At 47.7% G+C, this 21,915-nt stretch overlaps 2 protein-coding genes and 1 long non-coding RNA gene across 5 annotated transcripts; 1 reads left to right on the plus strand and 2 right to left on the minus strand.

Annotated features, from left to right (window-relative positions):
• Nucleotides 1-5,280: 5,280 nt before the first annotated feature.
• Nucleotides 5,281-9,595, plus strand: LOC125544670 (anthocyanidin 5,3-O-glucosyltransferase-like). Of its 3 annotated transcripts, none has more exons than XR_007299596.1 (3): nucleotides 5,281-6,806; nucleotides 7,859-8,026; nucleotides 8,202-8,479. XR_007299596.1 is itself a non-coding variant. In XM_048708417.1 (3 exons), exons 1-3 carry the CDS (start codon nucleotides 5,296-5,298, stop codon nucleotides 9,205-9,207), a joined length of 2,151 nt encoding a protein of 716 aa, XP_048564374.1. In that variant the 5' UTR covers nucleotides 5,281-5,295; the 3' UTR covers nucleotides 9,208-9,595. The 3 variants fall into 3 exon arrangements, 1 of the variants encoding a protein (XP_048564374.1); XR_007299597.1 differs by having other exon boundaries at nucleotides 7,895-8,026; XM_048708417.1 differs by lacking the exon at nucleotides 7,859-8,026 and adding an exon at nucleotides 8,886-9,595 and having other exon boundaries at nucleotides 8,202-8,519.
• Nucleotides 8,376-9,175, minus strand: LOC125544671. The gene is made up of 2 exons (XR_007299598.1): nucleotides 8,906-9,175; nucleotides 8,376-8,629 (listed from the first exon to the last, which is right to left on the minus strand). It is a non-coding gene; the product is annotated as an uncharacterized LOC125544671 (long non-coding RNA).
• A 9,658-nt stretch (nucleotides 9,596-19,253) lies between the features above and the next one.
• On the minus strand, nucleotides 19,254-20,979 carry LOC125548576 (3-ketoacyl-CoA synthase 6-like). The gene has a single exon (XM_048712146.1). It carries the CDS (start codon nucleotides 20,924-20,926, stop codon nucleotides 19,457-19,459), a length of 1,470 nt encoding a protein of 489 aa, XP_048568103.1. The 5' UTR covers nucleotides 20,927-20,979; the 3' UTR covers nucleotides 19,254-19,456.
• Between the last annotated feature and the right edge of the window lie 936 nt (nucleotides 20,980-21,915).

Below are 21,915 nucleotides of genomic sequence, written 5' to 3' on the forward strand. Positions count from 1 at the left end.
AAAGGGCAAACTAGTGCCGCAAAAGTTGGGCTGCAAACGGTTTCCATTATAGTTTGATTAATACGTTGAAGCGTATTTGTACAAGTAGTGCAATAAGCAACAGGGCTATTTAATATGCCACAACCAAGGTAGATCTGCGTGCGGGTCCTGAAAGCAGGTAGAGTGATCGTTATAGAGACCACCTAGAAATTCCCTTATACGTCAGTACTTTGTGCCGTCTTGGTGTATCTATCATTTCAAAGGGCCTGTGATCAGGCTGTCGGAAAAGGCCTGTGGAAAAGAAACCCCCGTTTATGCACTATTATACCTTGCCTTTTTTATTCCTTTGCCCCATTTCCAATATAGAGAAGATATTTATGCCCATCCTTGTTTTCAGGCCTTTCCAAAGCAGTTCACTGATGATTACCTCTCAAACCACTTGTATGGTCAGTAGGCGAGGAAGGTATTCATACAACACCCACAGTTCAATATTGAAGTGTTCCTGAAGAGGAGGAAGGATGGACAGTCAATCATCCACAGACACTGGCATAAAGTTACAAAGACCTTCAACATCAATGAAGGCTCAATATTCGCCATCTGCTTCAGCAGTTTTACAGATGAGATACATCTGTCTGTGTCCCGTCTATGATGCTAATTTCGAAAGGTTATAGATGTTTATGTGAAACTTGGTCCTGGTGTAGTTGTGTAATGGGGTAGCTGAGTGCTGAAACTATATGATATTGTACTCTGATGTATTTCAATTATGAAAATGAAATATATTGTGTGCTTAATATGAAATGTCAATTAGCTTAATAAATGGATTATGAATAATCATATAATTAGCCTGCTAATTGGGTTTTTCTATTGCAAACGGTTATTGAGAAAACACCGTGTGTGATTCATTCAATAACGCACACAGTTTCTAGGAATAAACCATGTTAGATTAATGAACAATCACACACGACATCCTCTTGAAAACTGTTTGCGTTAGGCCACCTGGCGCACACGTTTACCACATAAAAACTTTGTGTGATGAAAAACCCTTGACACAAGTTTCTTCTAGGCACCGTGTGTGATGAATTCAATAACGCAAACGATAAAATTGTTAATACCGTGTGTAATGGAAACGTTATCACAAACGATTTAACCGGGAAAATTGTTTGTGATGTACTTGTGAACATAAACGTTTTTCTTGGAGCGACTGTGTGGGATGTATATACGAACGGAAACGTTTAGCGCTGGTTGACTGTGTGGGATGTACTTACGACCGGAAATGATTTCACCTATATAATTGTATTTTTTAGCACTACTGTATGTATTTTTGTATTTGAGTGCTCGCCGGTCACACACGACCTCATTTTACCGAGCGTGTGTGTTAGGAGGGCATATCCCCGACGGTTTCTGGGTCGTTTGGAAAGGACCCCCCTATCGCCCACACTCACTTGGCGACAGTTTCAAAGGTCGTCGCGGAAAGGGGTTAAAAACCGTTTGTTTAGCAGCTCGTTGTACTAGTGTTTGTACTCCTACAGAAGTTTGAGATGACACTTCTACCAGTATGAACCTTCCAATTTGTCTCCTAGGACTGATTTTGAGTAATAAATCTCCCATATCAGGTTTACCCATGGCAGAGGCTGCTTATTTAAGAATTTTTGGATGTTCTTCATGAGCATAGCTTTGTTATGTGTTGTCACATCCAAAATGCCTAGTCCACCTTGACTTTTTGTCTTACATACTTTGTCCAGCATGTCCTACAATTATTTGCCCAAACTTTCTCGACAAAAAAGCCCTCAGGTACTTGTTGATTTGAGAGGAGATTGAAGCAGGTAGTGGCAGTGTACTCATAAAAAAGATTGGCAAAGCAGAGAATATTGACTTGATAAGCAATAGTTTCCCATCAACGAAATCATGGTTGAGCAACCTGTCAGTCTCCTCTCAATTTGTTGGCAGATGGGTGTAAAATCCTCAGCCCTCAGCCTGTTTGCACTAAGAAGGAGCCCTAGGTAGGTGAAAGGAAAGCTTCCTTGCTTGCAGCCTAATGCATTCAGTAGTAGTTGAACCATGGAGGTCTCCACATTGATAGGGATCATGGTTGACTTGTGGAAGTTGATTTTTAGGCATGTGTGTGCTGAGAAATGTTTAAGAAGATTATCCACTTGTTGGAGTTGTCTTGGACTTGCCGGTAGAATCAGAGTTGTATCATCTGCATACTGAATTACTGGAAAATCTTGGTTGGAGTTTCAAGGCAGTGGGTGTTGAATGAGATTTTCTACCATTGCTTTATTCAATATAGTTTGTAGGAAGTCGGCAGCTAATACACACAAAAGAGGTGAATATGGATCCCCTTGTCTCACTCCCCTCTTGTAGTGGAATTGCTTCCCAGGCACCCCATTTAGTAGAACTGAGGAGTAACCTGAGCTGAATATCATCTTGCTCCACCTTATCCAATTTTGTCCAAATCCTCTAGCTTTTAAAATGTCCAGAATTGTCTCATGTTCAATCATGTCAAATGCCTTCTCAAAGTCTAGTTTCAAAAGTATCATTGGTTTCTTAGATTGCTGACATTGATGTATGAATTCAAATGCCCAAGCAAGAGAGTCTTGTATAGACCTATTTTTAATGAAACCATATTGGCTTGTATGAACTAGCTATAGGATGATTTCTTGAAGTCTGTTGGCCAGCAATTTTATAATGATTTTAATTGAGAAATTGAGCAAAGAAATTGGCCTGAAATCTGCTAGGTTCTGAGGATTGTCTTTTTTGGGTACCAGAGTGATATAAGACCCATTGATAGGTTGAAGGTCTTTGGATCCTAAATAGAAGTCATTGATTAGCTCATAGAAATCCTCAGCAATTATGTTCCAACATGATTTTATAAATGCTCCATTAAATCCATCATGTCCTGGTGCTTTATCAGCAGGGAATTCTTTGATCGCTTCACCAATTTCTTTTTTTGTGAAAGGAGCTTCCAGCTCTGCCAGATTTTGATTGTTTGTCAGCAATTCCTCTAAGTTAAAGAAATTGCTGATTGGATTGAAAGTCCCCATCCTGTTTTTGAAAGCTCTCCATAAAATAGCAGATTTGGCCTGATGTTTTGTGTGCTCTGTTTGATTTTCATCCAGGAGGGATTTGATGCTATTCTTCCTGTACTTAATGGTGGCCTTGGCTTGGAAAATGTTTGTGTTCTCATCTCCAAATTTGATCCAACGAATTGTTGCCCTTTGTTTCCAATAAATGTTCTGGTAGGACAAGAGATTTTTTAAGTGCTACTTGATAATATTCCTTCCATTTGTTTCTGCAGTGGATAGTGCTCTATATTCTTTCAAAATGTCAAGGAGCAGAATTAGCTGGTTGGAGTTTTTAATCAGCATGGCTAATTGGGATATGCTCTTTGACCAGATCTTTAATCCCTTCCCCGGTCTCTTGAATTTAGCTGTAATTTTCTTATTACTTGAACTAGCCTGAACTTCTTGCTCCCAAATATTCTTAACTGTATCTTGGAATCCTGGGATTTTTAACCAGAAATTTTCAAACCTGAAAATAGTTGCTTTGGGGATGCTTGTTCCTATTTGGACTAACACATGGGACATGATCAGAAATTGGTTTAGCCAAACAGGAAGCACTGGTATTTGGGTAGTTGAGTGTCCAAGATTCTGAGGAAAAGCACCGGTCCAATTTTTTCAAAAGTGGGGCTTGTTGCATGTTGCTCCAGGTAAAGCTTCTACCTTTTATTGGGATTTCCACCAGTCCCAGATTATTGATTACAGCATTGAAGTTCATCATATCCTGTATATCCCGACCTGGTCTGCTTCTGTTATTGGAATATCTAATGTAGTTAAAATCCCCAACTACAAGCCAGTCCCAGTCTGTGGGCATGTCAATATTTTGAAACCAATCAAGGAATTCTGCTCTTCTCTCAGTATGACATGGCCCATATATGTTGGTTAAAAGATCCATTTGTTTCCATTACAGTTTTTGGTCAATTCTATCGACAGAGCAAAAGTATTCCGAAACATCTTATGTCCTTCAAAGATCTTATCATTCCAGGCCACCAATAATCCACCTGATGCTCCCACAGAAGGTACATATTCAAATTTATTTAATCTTTTGGGCATTGCATTTCTGAGAAATGTAGACTCAACACACGATCTTCTTCATCCACACAATAATAGTCTATGGCGGCTGCCAATCGACCTTGCCCCGCCGAAGCTCCCATTTTGCAGTTGTCGTCCCGTCCAATTCGTCGAAGATCGCTTCCGGCTGACCTTCCAGCCCACATGGGAGTAGGTCATGGAGGCACCACCGGCGCTACCAATGCCACTTCTTGTTCGCTGCCGCCGACAGCTCTTCCGGCAAGTCACAACCTAGTTCATGGTAATGTCAAGCCCATATTATTAATTATGTACTGTATTGAATTTTCACAAGTACACCAAATTGTTTTGTACAACATTCTGCAATCCATCGTCTACGAATCATTTTTTCAAAAGTCTATCAATTCCTAGTCTCGCAGTATTTTCTAATGGAAACAATAGTCCATCATTTTTTTTGCGTATCATTTCCATCTAATTTGAGTGTTGCTGAATGGGCTAGTAGGTTATTTTACCCTATACTAGTCAGCCCGTAAGACCCTGTATAACTAGTCGATTTTATTGTTAGAGCTAGTTTCTTAGAAGTATCACTAACTGAAAAACCACTGCATATGAGTAAGTCTGTAGCAACCTTGTTTTTATGAAATCAAACTAAACTCTTTTTGTATATAATCAAATTGAGTTCAGTTCAGCTCTGACAAAGAAGATGCTATATCTTGTTTAAAAATTACATTTGTTAAGCGATAAAGAAGACTATATTTTTTGCAATGAGATAGACCCCATTTTAGAAATTGGCATAGGTCCAGTGATTTCAGCGGCCCGGTCCTGAGTGTGCGTGATTCATTCGGCTTTGTAAGAGGGTCACATTATCATGTATCTTTTGGCTGTGTGCTATATTTTTTTTAACAGTATATAGGCACATGTGCTCATATACACGCGCATACACTCATATCTATGAACATACACACGCATATCCTATCCTTATGAACACCTTCAAAAGATTGAGCCGGCATATTATCTTGAAATTTACGAAGTCACCATAGACACCTCGTCCAAAAATAAATGCGAGCACCAAGACTTAAACTCTGATGGATTGGAGATATTACAGTCTATCTAACCATTCAATCACACATTGATTAGAAGAAGAAATATGCCTTTCGACGTGTCGAGGTTACGCTCCGTTGGACGTCATATCACCTTGTAGGTAGGTAGGTACGGGTTGTGGCCAGAAATGAAGCGCATAGCATACTTTATCCTCACGTTCGCTCTGGAAACTGAAAAAATAATCCGTGATCAATTCGTCTTCCCACAGCCACGTCCTAAAATGAAAGAGGCAAACCAAGGAGCCTGCGACAGAGAGTCGCGGAGGACAGTCCTCATGTACCCTGCGCCTGGCGCAGGCCATTTGATCCCCACGGTGGAGTTTGGCAGGCTGCTTGTGTCGCATGGCCTCGCGGTCATCGTCGTTCAGCGTGGCCTTCCGGCCGGCAACGCCACAGCTCCCGCGTCCTCCCTGTACGGCAACGGCGACGCTTCAGCCAGCCCCTTTCTCTCTTTCCACTACATCCCGGAGCCGCCACTCCCGCACGGGGTGCCGGAGGGCGACCATGTGGCCAAGGTTTTCGAGCTTACACGCGCTTCCAACCCTGAGCTCCGTGATTTCCTCCGCGTCACCTCCCCGGCGGCCCTCCTCCTCGACTTCTTCTGCTACAGCGCCGCCGATGTCGCGGCAGAGATCGGCATCCCGGCGTATTTCTTCTTCCTGAGTTGCACGGCCAGCCTGGCTGTATTGCTCCACCTGCCCGTCATCCACGGGCAAAACGATGTGAGCATGCGTGACCTCGGCGGCGAGCTCGTGCACGTGCCTGGCGTCACTCCTATACCGGCGCACGACCTCCCCGCTGCTTTCCTCGATCGGAGCAGCCTGAGCTATAAGCATTTCCTCGCCTTGTCCGAACAGCTGTGCAAGTCGCACGGCGTTATTGTGAACAGCTGCCGATCCCTGGAGCCGCGCGCCACCGACGCCGTCGCCTCCGGCCTCTGCACGCCCCCGGGGCGCACGACACCGCCCTTATTTTGTGTCGGCCCACTGGTACAATCTGCGGAGGTAGCCGAGAAGCAAGGCGAAGAGTGCCTTGCGTGGCTAGACACGCAGCCGAAGGCCAGCGTGCTGTTCCTCTGCTTCGGCAGTATGGGCCGGTTCAGCGCCGAGCAGATCAAGGAGATGGCGGCGGGTCTGGAGATGAGTGGCCAACGGTTCCTCTGGGTCGTACGCAGCCCGCCGGGCGGCAACGAGCAGCCGGGCGAGCCGGAGCTGGACGTGCTGCTCCCGAATGGCTTCCTGGACAGGACTAGGGACAGAGGGCTGGTGGTCACGTCGTGGGCGCCGCAGCGGGAAGTGCTGGCCCACGAAACAGTGGGCGGGTTCGTGACCCATTGCGGGTGGAACTCGGTGCTGGAGGCGGTCATGGCGGGTGTGCCGATGCTGGGGTGGCCGCTGTACGCGGAGCAGCGGATGAACAAGGTATTTTTGGTGGAGGGGATGCAGCTAGGCGTGGCGATGGAACCAGGCCCAGATGGCTTCGTGACGGCAAAGGAGATCGAGGGGAAGGTCACTTGGCTGATGAGTTCTGATGGCGGGAGGGAGCTTCGGGAGCGTACTTTGGTGGCCATGAGAGAGGCAAGGGAGGCCCTCAGCGCCGGTGGGGATTCCACGGCGGCACTTCTGCAGCTCGTGCAAAGGTGGATCATATGACAGGCCTTTTTTTTCCAGTGGTTTGCAGAGATCATATGAGACTATCCACGATGGGAGTAACATAGGTAGTAACACCACACATATCTAGATAGAATAAATGATGTGGCAAATAATAAATAAGAAAAAGAAGAAAATAGTAACATAGTTAGTTACTAGTAGTATGAGTAACATCACACATATCAAGGCAAGATGTGTCTATAGCTTAATAAATGAAGTATTGTATGTTATCACACATATGTTACTCCTCACTATAGTAACATAGTTAGTTATCCAAGGCAAGATAACATGTTTATGTTACTACTCTATGTTACTACTCATTATGGCTAGTCTGATACGCTCTGTTTGCCTGCCCCTGCATGCCAGAGCAGCCACACCTTCACTAATTTGATGTGTCGGTCATGTTCTTTATCAATATTCTCGTCAATGTAATCACACACAATTCTCTTGTATCTTCCTGAGGCAAATGGCCGGTTAATTACATTTCACGCCATTAAATTCGTGCAACCAAATGTACCGCAAGAGTTGGTCTTGTAGATGCAACTCTGAGTGCATACACTCCAGAAACCTTTCGTATTGAGGGTATCATTACAAGTAGTATCCTGCATGTCAACAAGATAATTTTGCTGGGGTGACATACCATTAAATTAACAAAGAAAAAGTTTAATATGTGTTATGCATGACAATGAATGAAGTTGTCTAAAATCTAACATATGATACTATCTGCTAGGGTATTACATGCATGATACTCCCTCCGTTCATAAATATAAAATGTGATATTTTAGTATGTACTACATGAGAGTGGCGTTTTGGTGGCCGAACACCCTGCAGGCAGGAATCTGGCGCCGTGCAGTAGAGCGCTGCGATGCGTGCACACTTATTTTGTCAGATGTATACGGTAGCTGCTAATTTGAAATACATCGGTGCCCTGGGCTGGTGTGCCAGGCTTGTACGTGGGCCTCGGGTGCGCCTTGGATACACAGGCACTTCCTGTGCTTGCTGGGCTCGTTAGAAAACAGCTCATGTAGGTGATGGGTGGCAGGTGCGATATTAATCCTGGGCCCAACTGGCGACGCAGGTGACTTAACGCCCCAGAGCGGTGCTTCTTCCTACCCTCGTCAGTCATTCATCCCCTTCCAGTTCGTGGCTGTGCGGAGCGGCGTTTCGCCATGGATGGCCTCGAGTTCTTCTTTGAGGAAGCAGAATCAGGGTGAGCTCGAATTTCGCTCCCTTTTCCTCGTTGCGTTGCTTGCCCAAGAGAAGGGTGTGTTTATTTGATTTTGGCCTTCAAAATCTTGAAATCGTCTCTGATCTGTCCTTCAGTAATTCTTTCTACGTGATGATGTTTTGGATCTAACTAGGTGAGGATTTTATATCTGCTACAGATTGGTATCCAGGGCTGATGCGGGTGATTTGTTGGGTGGAGGAATCGATGTTGTGGAGTCTGTGGTTGCTTCCATCCATGAAGGGCGCGGGCGCTCCTCTGATGTGATTTCTTCCGAGCCGATGGATGACAGCAGTGCCAAAGAGCAGTTGAGAGTGGTGGGGGCGAATCTCGGGTCATACAACAACGGTGTGAGCGAGGTCGTTGGCGACTCGAACGATGTGAAGGCTCAGAACACTTCCTCTGCATCAATAGGAGAGGAGGGAGATGCAGAAGGCGTCGTTGTCAACAAAACAAAGGCTTCATGTTGGACTCGACGGTAAGAAACACACACTCATATGGTATTGATTTGCTGCTGGAACAGAAATTGTACCTCCAGGACATCGTTTTTTGCTGTAGGGCCAGAAATTTGGAACTCCATCAAATTGCCTGTAGCAAGAGAAAAAACATATACAGAGTTCACCGCCGTGTAGACACAAAAATCATTTTATTTTCAACTCGTTTTGATCATTTTTGCTAGCTGGGGCAACATAATGCTTGCATTCAGTTTTCGTTAAGCTATATCATCTTTTGCTGATTTTCCGTATCAACTGAGAACACATTATTTTGTCAGAAAAACCACTGTTAGAATCGGTCTGTACAAGTAGGAAGTACATGTAACAACGTTTTTTTGGAGGGTATGCAGAGTCAGGATTGGCAACGCACCAGAAGAGAGGGATGCCAACCCAAGCAGAGTCCCTGCCCTCGAGGCTTCGATGAGAGCTTATGCAGAAAACAAGGGTGGCACAGTTGTTAACCCGTCGCTCGGAACTAGCTTTGACACGGTTGAAGAAGCGTATGAATTTTACAACCTATATTCCTGGGAGATGGGGTTTGGCGTTCGGTATGCCAAAAGCAGGTTGAACGTCCATCGAAAAAAGTGCATGCAGGAGTTTGTATGCGCGTGCGCGGTGGGCATGATTCTAGGAAACAAAATGAGGCTTACACTGTCGATCGGGCACTTGTAGAAACGCTTGCCCTCGTTTTCGCCTTCTTTCCGACTGATGTTGGTCTCCACCTGAACCTCGCCGCAGTCCGGGCACATGATGAGCGGCAAGTGCTGGTGCCTTTGCGTGGAACGAACTGAGGATGAAGACGAAGCCATGTCGAGCTTGTTTGGGCAGGGTGCGGCTGCGACGGAGAACCATCTCTCCTATAAATAGCCGGCCAGGCAAAGGCAACGGCAGTATACTTAACGTTCGACTCAAACGGCTCCCTGCCGTAGCCCATGTTGACGGGTCAACTCCGGTGCCGTGTACGTGAGTGCCTGTCTAGATGCTGTGCTGCATTGATGTACCTGACAGTGTACGTGTGCCCGCAATATTTACTTAAAAAGCAAATACGAAGGCTCGGCAACGGTCTCTGGCACGAATACGCTGGAAATACGGTCGCGTATTAATGGCTTGCACCGATCGCCACGAGCAGAGACGGCACTGATTCCGGCCTGCACGGTGCTCGGCCACCAAAGGCCATTTTCTGTACTACATACAAAATAAAATAAATGAACAAACACATCAGAATGTGTCTACGTACATCCGATTTAGAAGAAGAAAATTAAATCATCTTATATTTATGAAAGGGGAGTACTAGACTACTAGTACACGACACTCGTCACTGCGAGCACGAGCAGCTAGTTTATCGTCGGTTCGACGTGGCGCTGTCAGCTGGTCCGACAGCCGTTAGACGGCGCCGTTCGTTCTGTTTCCTCTCGCAACCTAAAAACCCGCTCGGGCGACTAGGGTTTCGCGGTGGACTCGACGGCGGCCGCCAGATTGGATCGGCGGGCCGCACCCAATACTCCGGCGAGGGATGGAGACGGCGTCCGCAAGCGCAAGTAAGGGGGCGACGCCCGAATCCCCTCGGACGGCTAGGGCAAAGCTGGAAGAAGCACTCGGAAAGATGGGTATCACCGAGGAAGAGGCTACACCTCTGATCATCGATGATGCAGATGAGGGCCAACCGAGGAAGTGGTTGATCGCAGGCAAGGTCCTTCACCGCCAGATGCTCCATATTCATACGATCACCAACGCTCTTCGGCCGGCATGGGGTAACCCTAAAGGACTACAGTTCAGATCCACGGGAGATAACACTTTCGCGGCGGAGCTTGATTCCCAGAGAGATCGAGACAGAATTTGGATGGGGTCGCCATGGCACATTAGCAAGCATGCTATCATATTGGCAGATTTTGAGGATCACATGAGGCCCGATGATGTCTCGTTTGACCGCCTCCACATGTGGATTAGAGTGCCCAATTTGCCATATAATCTCAGGAACGAGGCATGGGGCAAGCTGATTGCGCAACAGATTGACAAGGAAGCTTCACTGGTCCAGTTTGATCACGTGGGTGGATTCCTGAGAGCAAGGGTCTCGATAGATGTCAATAAACCTCTTCGGAGGTGGATCTTGATCAACTCGGCCAAGAGGAAGAAGGAGGAGGCTTATGATATTCAGTATGAACATGTGCCCCACTTCTGTTTCTCTTGTGGCCGCCTGGGGCACAATGATGCCTTCTGCCCCACTCTGGGGCCTAGAGACAAGAATGGTGAACTTCCTTTTGGAGTGAAGCTGCGGGCACCGGAGGAAAGGAAGAAACCTTCATCCGGAGAGTATGAACAATCCTCGGGCCCGAGCAGCAGGCGTGAATCAAAGAACTCGAGCAACGCGGCGGACCCCCCCCCCCCCCCCCAGAGGTGACCTCCCCTGTCAAAAATCGGTCACGAGTAAAACGCAAAGAGGCACCTCAAAAGGTGTATCGCTCGGTTGTGCGGGCCCTCCTCCTCACCAATGGCGACAATAATGTGCTTGGGACAAAAGGTGCAGCCTTTGGAGAGGTAGACCGTGAAGAGGAAGGTGAGGAGGGTGTGGGGGAGAGGGAAACCAAGAAGAAGAAACCAACACCTGAAAATTCGGCAGCCTCTGCAGGACAGAGCTGCCCGTCCCAATGAGTATCCTTAGTTGGAATTGCCGGGGGCTTGGGAACCCTGAGGCAATTTGTGAGCTTCGCAATGTGGTGAAGCAAGAAGGGCCCATCCTCGTCTTTGTCATGGAAACAAAGGTGAGGGCTGCAAGGGTGGAAAACCTGAAGTTCAGTTTAGGTTTTGATGGATGTTTTGCGGTGGACAGTGTGGGGTTGAGTGGTGGCATCGGACTTTTTTGGTCCAAGGATGTATCGGTCAGCCTAACAAATTATAGTACTGGCCACATAGATGTTGTGGTGCAGAAACGGAATCAAGGTGCAACGGAGTGGAGATTCACCAGCTTCTATGGTGCTCCAAGAGCTAGTGATCGTCACAACAGTTGGCGACTTTTACGTACCCTGCTCATGTCCCCTCATGGAGCATGGGTTTGCATGGGAGACTTTAATGAAACACTGTATGGGGATGAACACTTCAGCTGGGCAGCCCGGCCAGAATGGCAGATGAGAGCGTTTTGTGAAGTAATCGAAGAGTGTGCCTTCCAAGATTTGGGATGGACAGGGGTTCCCTACACTTGGGATAATCGACAGGCGGGAGATGCTAATGTTAAAGCCCGCATCGACCGCGCCTTTGCCAATGAGGCTTTCCGGCAAATGTACGGACACACACAGGTTCGGCACATTAGTGCAGCGGAATCAGACCACTGCTTTGTGAATCTAGTGTTCTCGGAGCAGCGGGGGAATGGGAGTTCTATAGGGACCCGACCCTTTCGTTATGAAAACGTTTGGCAAACGCACCGCGAGTATGAAACAGTGGTGGCGGAGTGTTGGAAAGGCCAGCACCGTGCACCTGATCTGCAAGGAGTTCTTGACTCCTTGAACACAATGCAAGACAGGCTTGCACCTTCGGGGCAGAAAGAGTTTGGATGCCTTGCAAGGACAGTTCGAAAGCTCCGACAACGGTTGGAGAAACTACGGAAACAATCTGTAGGGCGAGGACCCTCTGATGAGGAGAAGAGTACCATGCTGAAATTAGGGGAAGCCTTACGGCAGGAGGAGATTTGGCAGCGGCAGCGGTCACGCGTGCTGTGGTTGAGAGATGGCGACCGTAACTCCGCATATTTTCAAGCCCAAGCAAAGCGGAGGCAGAGGATGAATAAGATCATGGGTCTTCGGAGAGCAGACGGATCGGTTTGTGTGAATGCACAAGAGGATAAGCCGAAAATTATGGGTTTCTACCAACAGCTTTATACATCGCAGGGTATCTCTGATCCCAGCGAGTTATTATCACATGTACCTGCCCGCGTCACGCCAGGCATGGATTTGGCTATGGAAAAGCCTTTCGAACCAGCCGAGGTGCGTAAGGCTCTGTTTCAGATGCATCCATCAAAGGCACCAGGAGTCGATGGATTCACAGTGGGTTTTTTCCAGAAGCATTGGAAACTTCTTGGCGATGAGGTGACCACTGCGGTTCTGGGATTTTTGAATGGTGGGGAGCTACCAGTGGGCTTGAACGACACCTCGATCACACTCATCCCCAAGGTGCGTAACCCACAAACCATCTCACAGTATCGACCTATCTCGTTATGCCCGGTTCTGTACAAGTTGGCTGTCAAGGTCATCATCAACAGGATGCGGAATTTCATGGATGAACTCATCAGCGAGGAGCAAAGCTCTTTCGTCCCCGGACGCCTCATTACTGACAATGTTCTAGTTGCATTCGAAAGCATTCATGCCATGCGGCGAAGGAGGAAGGGGAAGAATTACTCTTGCGCAATCAAACTTGATATGATGAAAGCTTACGACAGAGTTGAATGGAGTTATTTGGAAGCTATCCTATCCAAGATTGGTTTTGGCGCAGACCTTGTCAGACTTGTTATGAAGTGTGTGACATCAGTGCGCTTCTCAGTATGAGTTAATGGAGAACTATTGCCTTTCTTCAACCCATCTCGGGGTTTGCGGCAGGGCTGCCCGATGTCGCCGTTTCTTTTTCTACTCTGTGCAGAAGGATTTTCTTCCTTGCTCAAACATTATGGCACAGTGGATAGAGGGATTTGAGTCAACTATCACGCCCCTTGGGTAAATCATCTGCTCTTCACAGATGATAGCCTCATGTTCATGAAGGCTGATACTAAGAGTGCGAACAGATTGAATGCGATTTTGCGCATCTATGGTAGTGCCTCTGGTCAGCGTGTGAATAGAGAGAAGAGTGCCATCTTCTTCAGTCCAAACACCCCACTTGATCAGCGACAGCTTATCAAAACCACCATTGATGTACATGCTGAAACTTTCAGCGAGCGTTACCTTGGTCTCCCAACAGCCGTGGGCAGGGTCACCAGCGGCACATTTGAACATATAAGGGAAAGATCAAGAAGTTGCATGCAGGGATGGTCAGAGAGATTGTTTGCGTGTGCGGGAAGGGAAACTCTGATTAAATCCATCGCGCAAGCCATCCCCACATTTAGCATGAGTGTGTTTCTGTTGACAAAGAAGGTATGCAAGAGCTTAACGACTTGCATGGCCAAGTTCTAGTGGAGTAGCTCCATTGATAAACGTGCTTTACACTGGATATCATGGAAGAAGCTTGCAACACCTAAGTGCAAAGGAGGAATGGGTTTTCGGGACCTTCATCTTTTCAACTTAGCAATGCTTGGCAAACAAGGCTGGCGGCTTATGACAAATCCTAACACCTTGTGTGGCCGAGTTCTGAAAGGAAAATATTACCCCAATTCTGATTTCATGCAGGCTTCAGCACCGGGCTCCTCCTCGGCGACTTGGAGGGCGATTATCGCCGGGCAGGACGCTGCGAACGGGGCTCATTATGAGGGTCGGCGACGGATCTTCTATATCCGCGTGGTCTGACCCATGGGTGCCCGGCATAGCCAACTTTATTCCCACTCCCAGGATAGCAGATTTGGTGTCAAAGGTCAGTGATCTTATTGATACGGATAACTGGACATGGCAGCGGGATCTTATTCAAGAGACATTCCAGCCATCCGATGCGGCAGCAATATTGAACATTCCTTTGAGAACCGGTGGTGGCGAGGACTTTTTAGCATGGGCACATGATGTTTCAGGCAACTATACCATTAAATAGGCGTACCGAGCTCTAGTGACTCGCGACGAGCGTCAAGCTCAAGAGGAAGGGCAGGATACCGGAACTCCAATCGATGAGCAACATGTATGGGACAAGCTGTGGAAACTTAAGGTGCTGCCCAAGGTCAGGGTATTTTTTTGGCGGGCGCTGAGAGGCATTTTACCTGATGAATGCACTTTGCTACATCGACACGTGCGAGAACAAGGAACTTGCAAGCTTTGCTTGGCTTATGATGAGGACTTGGAACATGCTCTACTTAGATGCAGCCATGCAAAGCAGTTTTGGGAAGAGGCCGAGCAGCTGTTCGACTTCGACATGCCCACACTCCAACCCCTCACCTGGGCAAAGGATGTCATCTGCAGCGACACACTCACCACCAGGGATCGCTCGATACTAGTCTCGGTGATGTGGTCTATATGGCACTCAAGGAACAAGCTGACTCATGGCGAGGACAAGCTTGATCCGGTGACCTCGGTCCGCTGCACGAGGGAGACACTAGCGCTCCTGGACATTCCCTGGCAGCAGGCGCTAATGTTGCCGGGACACGGTTGGCGCCCTCCAGACCCCGGATTCATCAAGATCAACACGGACGCAGCCATACATCTTGATGGCGGCAAGGGTAGTGCATGAGGCGTCGCTCGCTCCCCGACCGCCTTCCAAGGAGCGTGGAGCAAGCCCTATCCTGGGGTAACAAATCCCCTCATAGCTGAAGCTTTGGCGGTGAGGGACGGCATGATCTTCGCTAAACTAAGGGGCTTCTCAAACGTCATCATGGAGACGGACTCTCTGGAGGTTGTAAACCTTTGGGCAACTCGTCACGACTCCCGTTCGGTCGTGGCTCCTATTTTGTTAGATATTGGAGAGCTTACCACTTGTTTTTCATCTTTTGATATTTGTCATGTTGTAAGATCAGCTAATGGGCCTGCTCACATCTGTGCTAAGCATGCTTGCACGATTGACAGGACCGATAGTTGGCTCGATAACACTCCCGGTTTCCTGGTCAGTGCCATGTTGGCGGAATGCCCAGCGAATACCTTCAATCAATAAAGCTCTCTATTAGCCTGCAAAAAAAAGTTTATCGTCGGTTCATGTCATTTCGTAGCCGGCAAAAATTCACAGGGAAACCAGGTGCGGGAGCACACACCTGCCCGGCCCTACCAAGTCGTCCGATTGCTTTGCGATCCGTAAAGTGGTTGGATCCCGCAAAAGAGCACAATAAGGTTTAAGTTCTAACTTTTGAAATTTACGATTTTGTCGGTCACTTCATGGTTGAAACTAAGCTTATGTTTTTGTCGGTCGCAGGTACTACAATTTATGATTTTGTCGGTCGCTCGTAGTAAGTTTCAACTTTTGAAACTTAACAAAAAATTAAAAATTCATCAAAATGTATTCAAAATGAATCTCATTCGGAATCCTTTCTCACGAGAAACACAAATATGGAAACATAATTAATTTTATTTTTTTTGTTCAAGATATAAATTTTATGAAAATCAGGAGCCAAAACAAAAATCAAGCGTGAGGGGCTCGGTGCCCCCGCACCTGCGTGCCACAAATCCTCTCCCTCATGAGGGCAAGTACAGTAAGGTACAGTCAGCAGACTGTAAGGAGTAAAATAACATTTCTATGCTTAGTTGGAGGGGAGAGGATAAGAGAGAGCACGTAAGCGGGCTCTCATGCAAGAGCCAGCTACGTGCTCCTAGTCACTATGTGAGAGTGAAAGATGAGTCATGTATTAATAAAGTAGCACATATCTATAGCTAATTGTTATACATGTTTGACATGACATTTTCTTATAGCCAACAGTTGGCTAACTATTAACAATGCTCTGTTTCTCAAAAAAAAAAAACAATGCTCTGACCGGGCCATGAGTAGGTAGCATTCTTAAAGTGCAACGTGGACACAATTAAGGACCTTACAGTTTCGAATGCCCACTTGCCCGTGGATCCATCCCATCGTTCTTTTTAATGCGGAACATTGCCGGTCGACTCCATTACCAAACACGCCAGCAATCGTAAAAAGAGAGGTGGGTGAGTGCTCGTTTTTAAACCATAACATGGACACGTTCTACTGTTTTCGCCGTGGCCAAACGATGGTTCTACGTGTTCCGTTTTCAAAACCAAGCAAAGTAATAATTCATGGGGCGATCGGGCACGCGCGTGACCCAATGGGACGACGAGAGCTCCATTGTCCCAACTTGCGCGATGAGGCGGCCGGGGTCTGGACCAGTGGGGCAACATTAACACTTGCAAGGATGGTCGGATCGAGCACGCTACCTCGATCGAGATCCCAGCTCGCCGCCACTAGCTAGCTGCGAGCATTCATGCGTGTGTGCATGTTTGACTGTTCCCCCACGTCCGCCTGTTCGGTATAGCGCCCTCCACCACTCTGGAGTCTGGATCCGGCATGGCCGTGGATACTACCTGCACCCGTCCACTAGGGATTTATATCGTATGCAGACCCGATCTAAAGACTTGCCTACCTAGTGTGCTGTTCATGCGTGCATGTCATGGGCCGCTTTATTATTTTGGATCTACAAGGTGGCACCATTTCTCCGATAGACTGTTCCTCTCTTTTCTCCCTCTCTTGTTTATCAAACGTTCTTCTCCTCCGTTGTTTTATGAAACGCAAGAAATATTATCGCCTCCTTATTTTCATATAAGTTGGACTTAATTAGTGAGCCATCTTACGTATATCCATACAGCGCGATGTACACGGGGCAGTGAGAGCATGTGTGGGTCGTCCGTGAAAAGCTATATCGCACAAAAAGACATCCCTTCCAATTCATGCTACTATTCATCGGTGTTTTGTTAAGGTTTGCGTCCTGCTGAAAAAGACGAAACGACGGCGGCCCCTGAAGATGGATTAGGGTTCTCCTCATCTAGGTCTCGTCCCTACGGTGTGACTAGCATCATCGGTGGGCGTGTGGATGTGTGTCTCCGACGGATCTGTCCTTGATGGATTTGCTCGGAGCTGGTCGTTGTCCGTCTACGTTCATGTGTTTTCAGTTTGGATCGTTCCGATCTACGTTACTCTTCATCGACGGCGGTTGCTGTTCGCTGTGCTGGTTCTATGTGGCCTTAGCACGACGACTTTACGACTCTCTACTACAACAAGTTTTGCCGTGCTCCGGCGAGGGAGGGACAATGACGGTGGCGCGTCTTCGACTCACTTCAGTCCTTATAGTCGTCGCCACTGGCGGAGCTACGTGTTACAAAAAGAGGCTACGGCCCGCCCAGCCGGTAGCAAATGCACTGGAGGATTGAGGGTAGGCTGAGCTGTGAGAGAGAAAAATAGTGGATTCCTTTGTACTGCCACGCCCACCTTTGACAGCGTAGCTCCGCCACTGGTCGCCGCTAGGTGGTCTACGGATCTATCTGTAATTTTTATTATTTTTGTTGTTTGTTGTACGGCCATGATTGAACATGAATAGATTGAAAGTTTCTCGTAAAAAAAAGTTTTGCCCGATCCGGCGAGGGAAGAACGACGACGGCGGCATGCCTTCTACTCCATTCGGTGCGATGTATTGCCATGATTAAAAAGGAATAGATCAGAAGTTTTCGCGTAGAAAAAAACATCTCTTGAAATCTGAGAGCATTCCTAGTGGCTTGTCTAAATTTGAGGCCTCCCTTGGTTTGAAGAAATTTCATAGGAATTTTAGAGGATAGGATTTTTATAGGATTTTTTTCCTTTAGAGCCCTTTGGTTCATAGGAATAGATTCATATTCCTCCGTAGGATTGGTTCCTATCCTCCACATTTCATAGGAAAATAAAAATGAGCCTAGACTCAATGGAAAATTTTCTTTGGTGTCAACCAAATGACATCTCGTTTCCTATTCCTACTCATAGGATTTGAGATACATGACATTTCATTTCCTACAAAATTCATATTCCTATGGTAATCCTATCCTATGAACCAAAAGAGGCCTAATAGTCTATATCTACATATACACACAATGGTGTAAAAAGATTTTCTTTTAGACAACCTAAGTTTTCCAGCGGATTGTCTATATACATGATGTCTATATTCTCTTTCATATATTTTAATAGTATCTTATAGCAGCTATATTTTCTAAAAATCTTATGTTGGTCATTTATGAGTTGTTCTCATTTATTTTTTTCATCCGCAAGACATATAAAGGAGAAAATAAACCAGCCGCGAAATTATTTTAGGTTCAACACTAACAACACCCTATATAATTTACGAGAAATAAACAATAGCAACAGGTTCAACCCTGATGAGGCGACGGTCCAGGCGCAACGACCTCCGTGTCCAGCGCCGGCGCGGCCGCCTCCCTGCCGACGTCCTCCAATTGCTCCGAGTTGGTGAATGGCTGAGCTCATGAGCCAACATTTTTGGTTTAGACATTGTGGCTTGGTTGTCCAAATGTGGACGGCGGGTAGCTAGTTTGGACATTGTCTAAATTTTAGATGACGCAATAGACAAGTCACTGAAGACGTTTTTTGGCATGTGGTAGTCTAAATTTGATATAGACCACCATTTACACAAGCCACTAGAGATGCTTTTAAAGATATACTTTCAAATTGAGTATTAGCCTGCTTCTACAACATTGCAACATAGGATGCCATAACCAACACTTTATTAAATAAGTGCAGTACAACAATGCCGTGAGCAGCGCATGCACGCCGAGCGAGTTTTCAAACAAAGGTGTACTGCCTTCGCCGACACTCGTTGCTCCATACTTTAACAGTTGAAGCCAGTGTTATCCTGCTGGAAGACACGACCGAATGCAAAAACTTAACCATATATCCACAATTCCACACACGTGCTGCACAAACATATTTTAAATTTTTTTATTCGCAAAAATAACAGTTATTTTAGTATCTTGAAACAATAATGCTACACGCACGGACTAATACGGGCGTTTACGGGGCGTGACGTTTTTTTTGCTAGCGTCGCGCCCCGTAAACGCCCGTATTAGTCCGTGCGTGTAGCATTATTGATCTTGAAATTACAAAGTTGTAGTCGGTGAGCCGTGTACACGTACAGAACGGACTTCAATATTGTGGGATTCAATCAATAATTAATACAAATACATCAAATCAACATCATTGGCCTGTACTTTTAGCCTACTGGTACTAAGTAAGGTATGAAGCTAGGATTCCTTAAACCCTTCCCCATGCGACATGATCCAAATCTAGACAGGTATACAATGCACGTAAATTAAGTGCAGCAGAGAGCTCCCCCTCACATGTCCTTGTCGATTTCGGGCAGCTGCACGGGGTAGCGGGCGACGCACTCGGCCCACGGCCCGTCGGCGTCGCCGGCCGGCTTGACGCACTCCCACGAGACACTGTTGCAGTCGAATCCGGCGCCGAAGGAGATCATCCACACCCTGTCGTCCTTCTTCATCCGCCCCTTGGCCTCCAGGTACGCCAGCTCGTACAGGACCGAGCTGCTGGACGTGTTGCCGAACCTGTGCAGCGTCATCCGCGACGCCTCCACGTCGTCGTCGGAGAGGCCGAGGCCGTCCTGAACCTCGTCGATCACTCCACGCCCGCCCGCGTGGATGCAGATGTGCTCGAACGCAGTGCGGAAGTCCGGGCGATACAGCCTCACCTTGGCGCGCCCTCTTAGGAGCCTCCGCTTGAGCAGGGACAGCGCGACGAGGAGCTGCTCCGTGGCCGGCAGGACGAGGGGCCCGAAAGCCGCGATGTTGTTCTTGAGCGCGTAGCCGGCGGTGGTGGCGAGGTCCTTGGAGAGGCGGATGCCGGTGTTCCCCTTGTCGTCCTCCTCCTGGAACACGCAGCGGTAGTCCGCGTCCCGTGCGGCGGTGACGGTGCGCACCACGCGCCGGAGACGAAACCGCGCCTCACTCGCGGAGTTGGAGAGGATCATGGCCGCGGCGCCCATGCGGAAGAGGCAGTTGGGCAGCAGCATCGCACGCTCCGTGCCCACGTAGTACTGCGACGAGAGGATCTCCGTGGACACTATCAGCACGCGCGTGCCTGGCGGCGCCACCTGGAGGATTTTCCTGGCGAGGCCGACGGAGACGAGCCCAGCGCTGCAACCCATCCCCGACAGGTTCATGATCTTCACGTCGGAGCGGAGCTTGTACTTGTTGACGACCATGTCAGCAAACACCGGAACCGGCGTGAAGATGCTGCAGTTGACGATGAGCACGTCGATGTCGGCTGGCTTGATGACGGCCGTCTTGGCGAACACGTCGTCGACGGCGGCGAAGATGACCAGCTCGGCCTCGTCCCGGGACGCCTTGAGGCTGCGGTCCGGGGGCATGTAGTGGTACGCGTCCGGCACGCATGTCTCCTCGCCGAGCCCGGAGCGCTCGAGCAGCCGCATCGCGAAGGCGACGCTCTCCTCGTCGACGAGGTACGGCATGAGGTGCGCATGCTCCAGACACGTGGCGAACGGCGTGCGGTAGCAGGGCTTGGGCCGGAAGCAGCCGTACTCCACGAGGTACACATCCCGCAGCCGCCGCATGCGCCGCATCTTCTCCATGGCCGCCGCCAGGATCGCCGCCATGAAGACGTAGACACGCGGCAAGGCGAGCATCTGGTCTAGGATCTCTTCGGGGCGAATGGGCCACGCCCTCCCGACCACGGCGGCAGCGACGGCCACCGCCAAGACCCCCAAGAAGTTGTCCACGACAAGTCGGCTCACCATCATGAGGAATTTGACGTGAGGTGACGAGCCCATCGCGTGTATGTCCTCTTCCTCGTAGTTGGACTAACTGGACAAATGTGATGTGAGAGCGGGGAGAGGCCATGGTGTGGTTTAAAAGGCGCGCGAGACGTGGGCATTTCCGGAAGTGAGGATAAGTTCTATGGTAGAAGAGTGTACTACTAAAATCCTGGTGCTTGTATTTATTCTGAATTTATTCTAAGATTTCCGACGATGCGCATTCAGTGGGAGGAGACGTTTCCGTCGACGATGAGGTGTCTACGGTGACTTCATAAATTTCAAAATGATATGTCGGTTCAGGGGGTGTTTGTTTCCAGAGACTTTTTTGTGTAGGGACTAGAAAAAGTCCCACTTAGAGACTTTTTTACCAAACAGGAGGGACTTTTTAGGGACTAAATTAGGCATTTGGAACTAAATGAAGAAGACTCTCAAGGAGAATCTTTTTTGGGACTTTTTAGAACTTTTCCAACAATGCCCCTCCATGCATTTAATGGCCCGCCATCCCATGGTGTTGTTTGATTGTTATTTTTCTATATACTAGGGGCAATATGGTCATTTAATAACCTCTAGGAAGGGATTAGGAACTTTGTAGTCTCTGCAAACAAACAGGGAAGGACTTTTTAAGGACTAGAGACTTTTTAGTTGGGACTAGAAAAAGTCCTAGGACTTATGAACCAAACAGGGCCTCAGTCTTTCAAAGATACTCATAGAAATAGGATGTGCGTGCAAAAATGCTAGATCAACGGACAATTAGGGGAATCAACAGACCCTCCTAACCAACTAAACTTGCCCCCCCCCCCTCCCCCTGATTTTCAGGGTGGGGTGGGGCCTCTCCCTCCCCCTTGATCCAATTACAGATTGCCAACTAATCCTCACCCTGTAAAATGCCCGTAATTGTCTGTTGATATAGTATTGCCGGATGTGCATGTCTGTTTATAAGGATAAGTGTACGCTTATGTACACGAATGTTTGTATTTGTACTGATGTTAAAAAAAAAAAGAGTG

This window comes from Triticum urartu, chromosome 3 (assembly GCF_003073215.2).
Source record: "Triticum urartu cultivar G1812 chromosome 3, Tu2.1, whole genome shotgun sequence".
Classification (NCBI taxonomy): Eukaryota; Viridiplantae; Streptophyta; class Magnoliopsida; order Poales; family Poaceae; genus Triticum; species Triticum urartu.

Excerpts from the sequence above, each read along its gene's own strand:
- LOC125548576 (XM_048712146.1), bottom strand. The coding sequence starts at position 20,926 with ATGGGCTCGTCACCTCACGTCAAATTCCTCATGATGGTGAGCCGACTT.
- LOC125544670 (XM_048708417.1), top strand. The coding sequence starts at position 5,296 with ATGAAGCGCATAGCATACTTTATCCTCACGTTCGCTCTGGAAACTGAA. Across the intron at positions 6,807-8,201 it reads CTTCTGCAGCTCGTGCAAAG|ATTGGTATCCAGGGCTGATG; the intron begins GTGGATCATATG and ends TATCTGCTACAG. Across the intron at positions 8,520-8,885 it reads GCTTCATGTTGGACTCGACG|AGTCAGGATTGGCAACGCAC; the intron begins GTAAGAAACACA and ends GAGGGTATGCAG.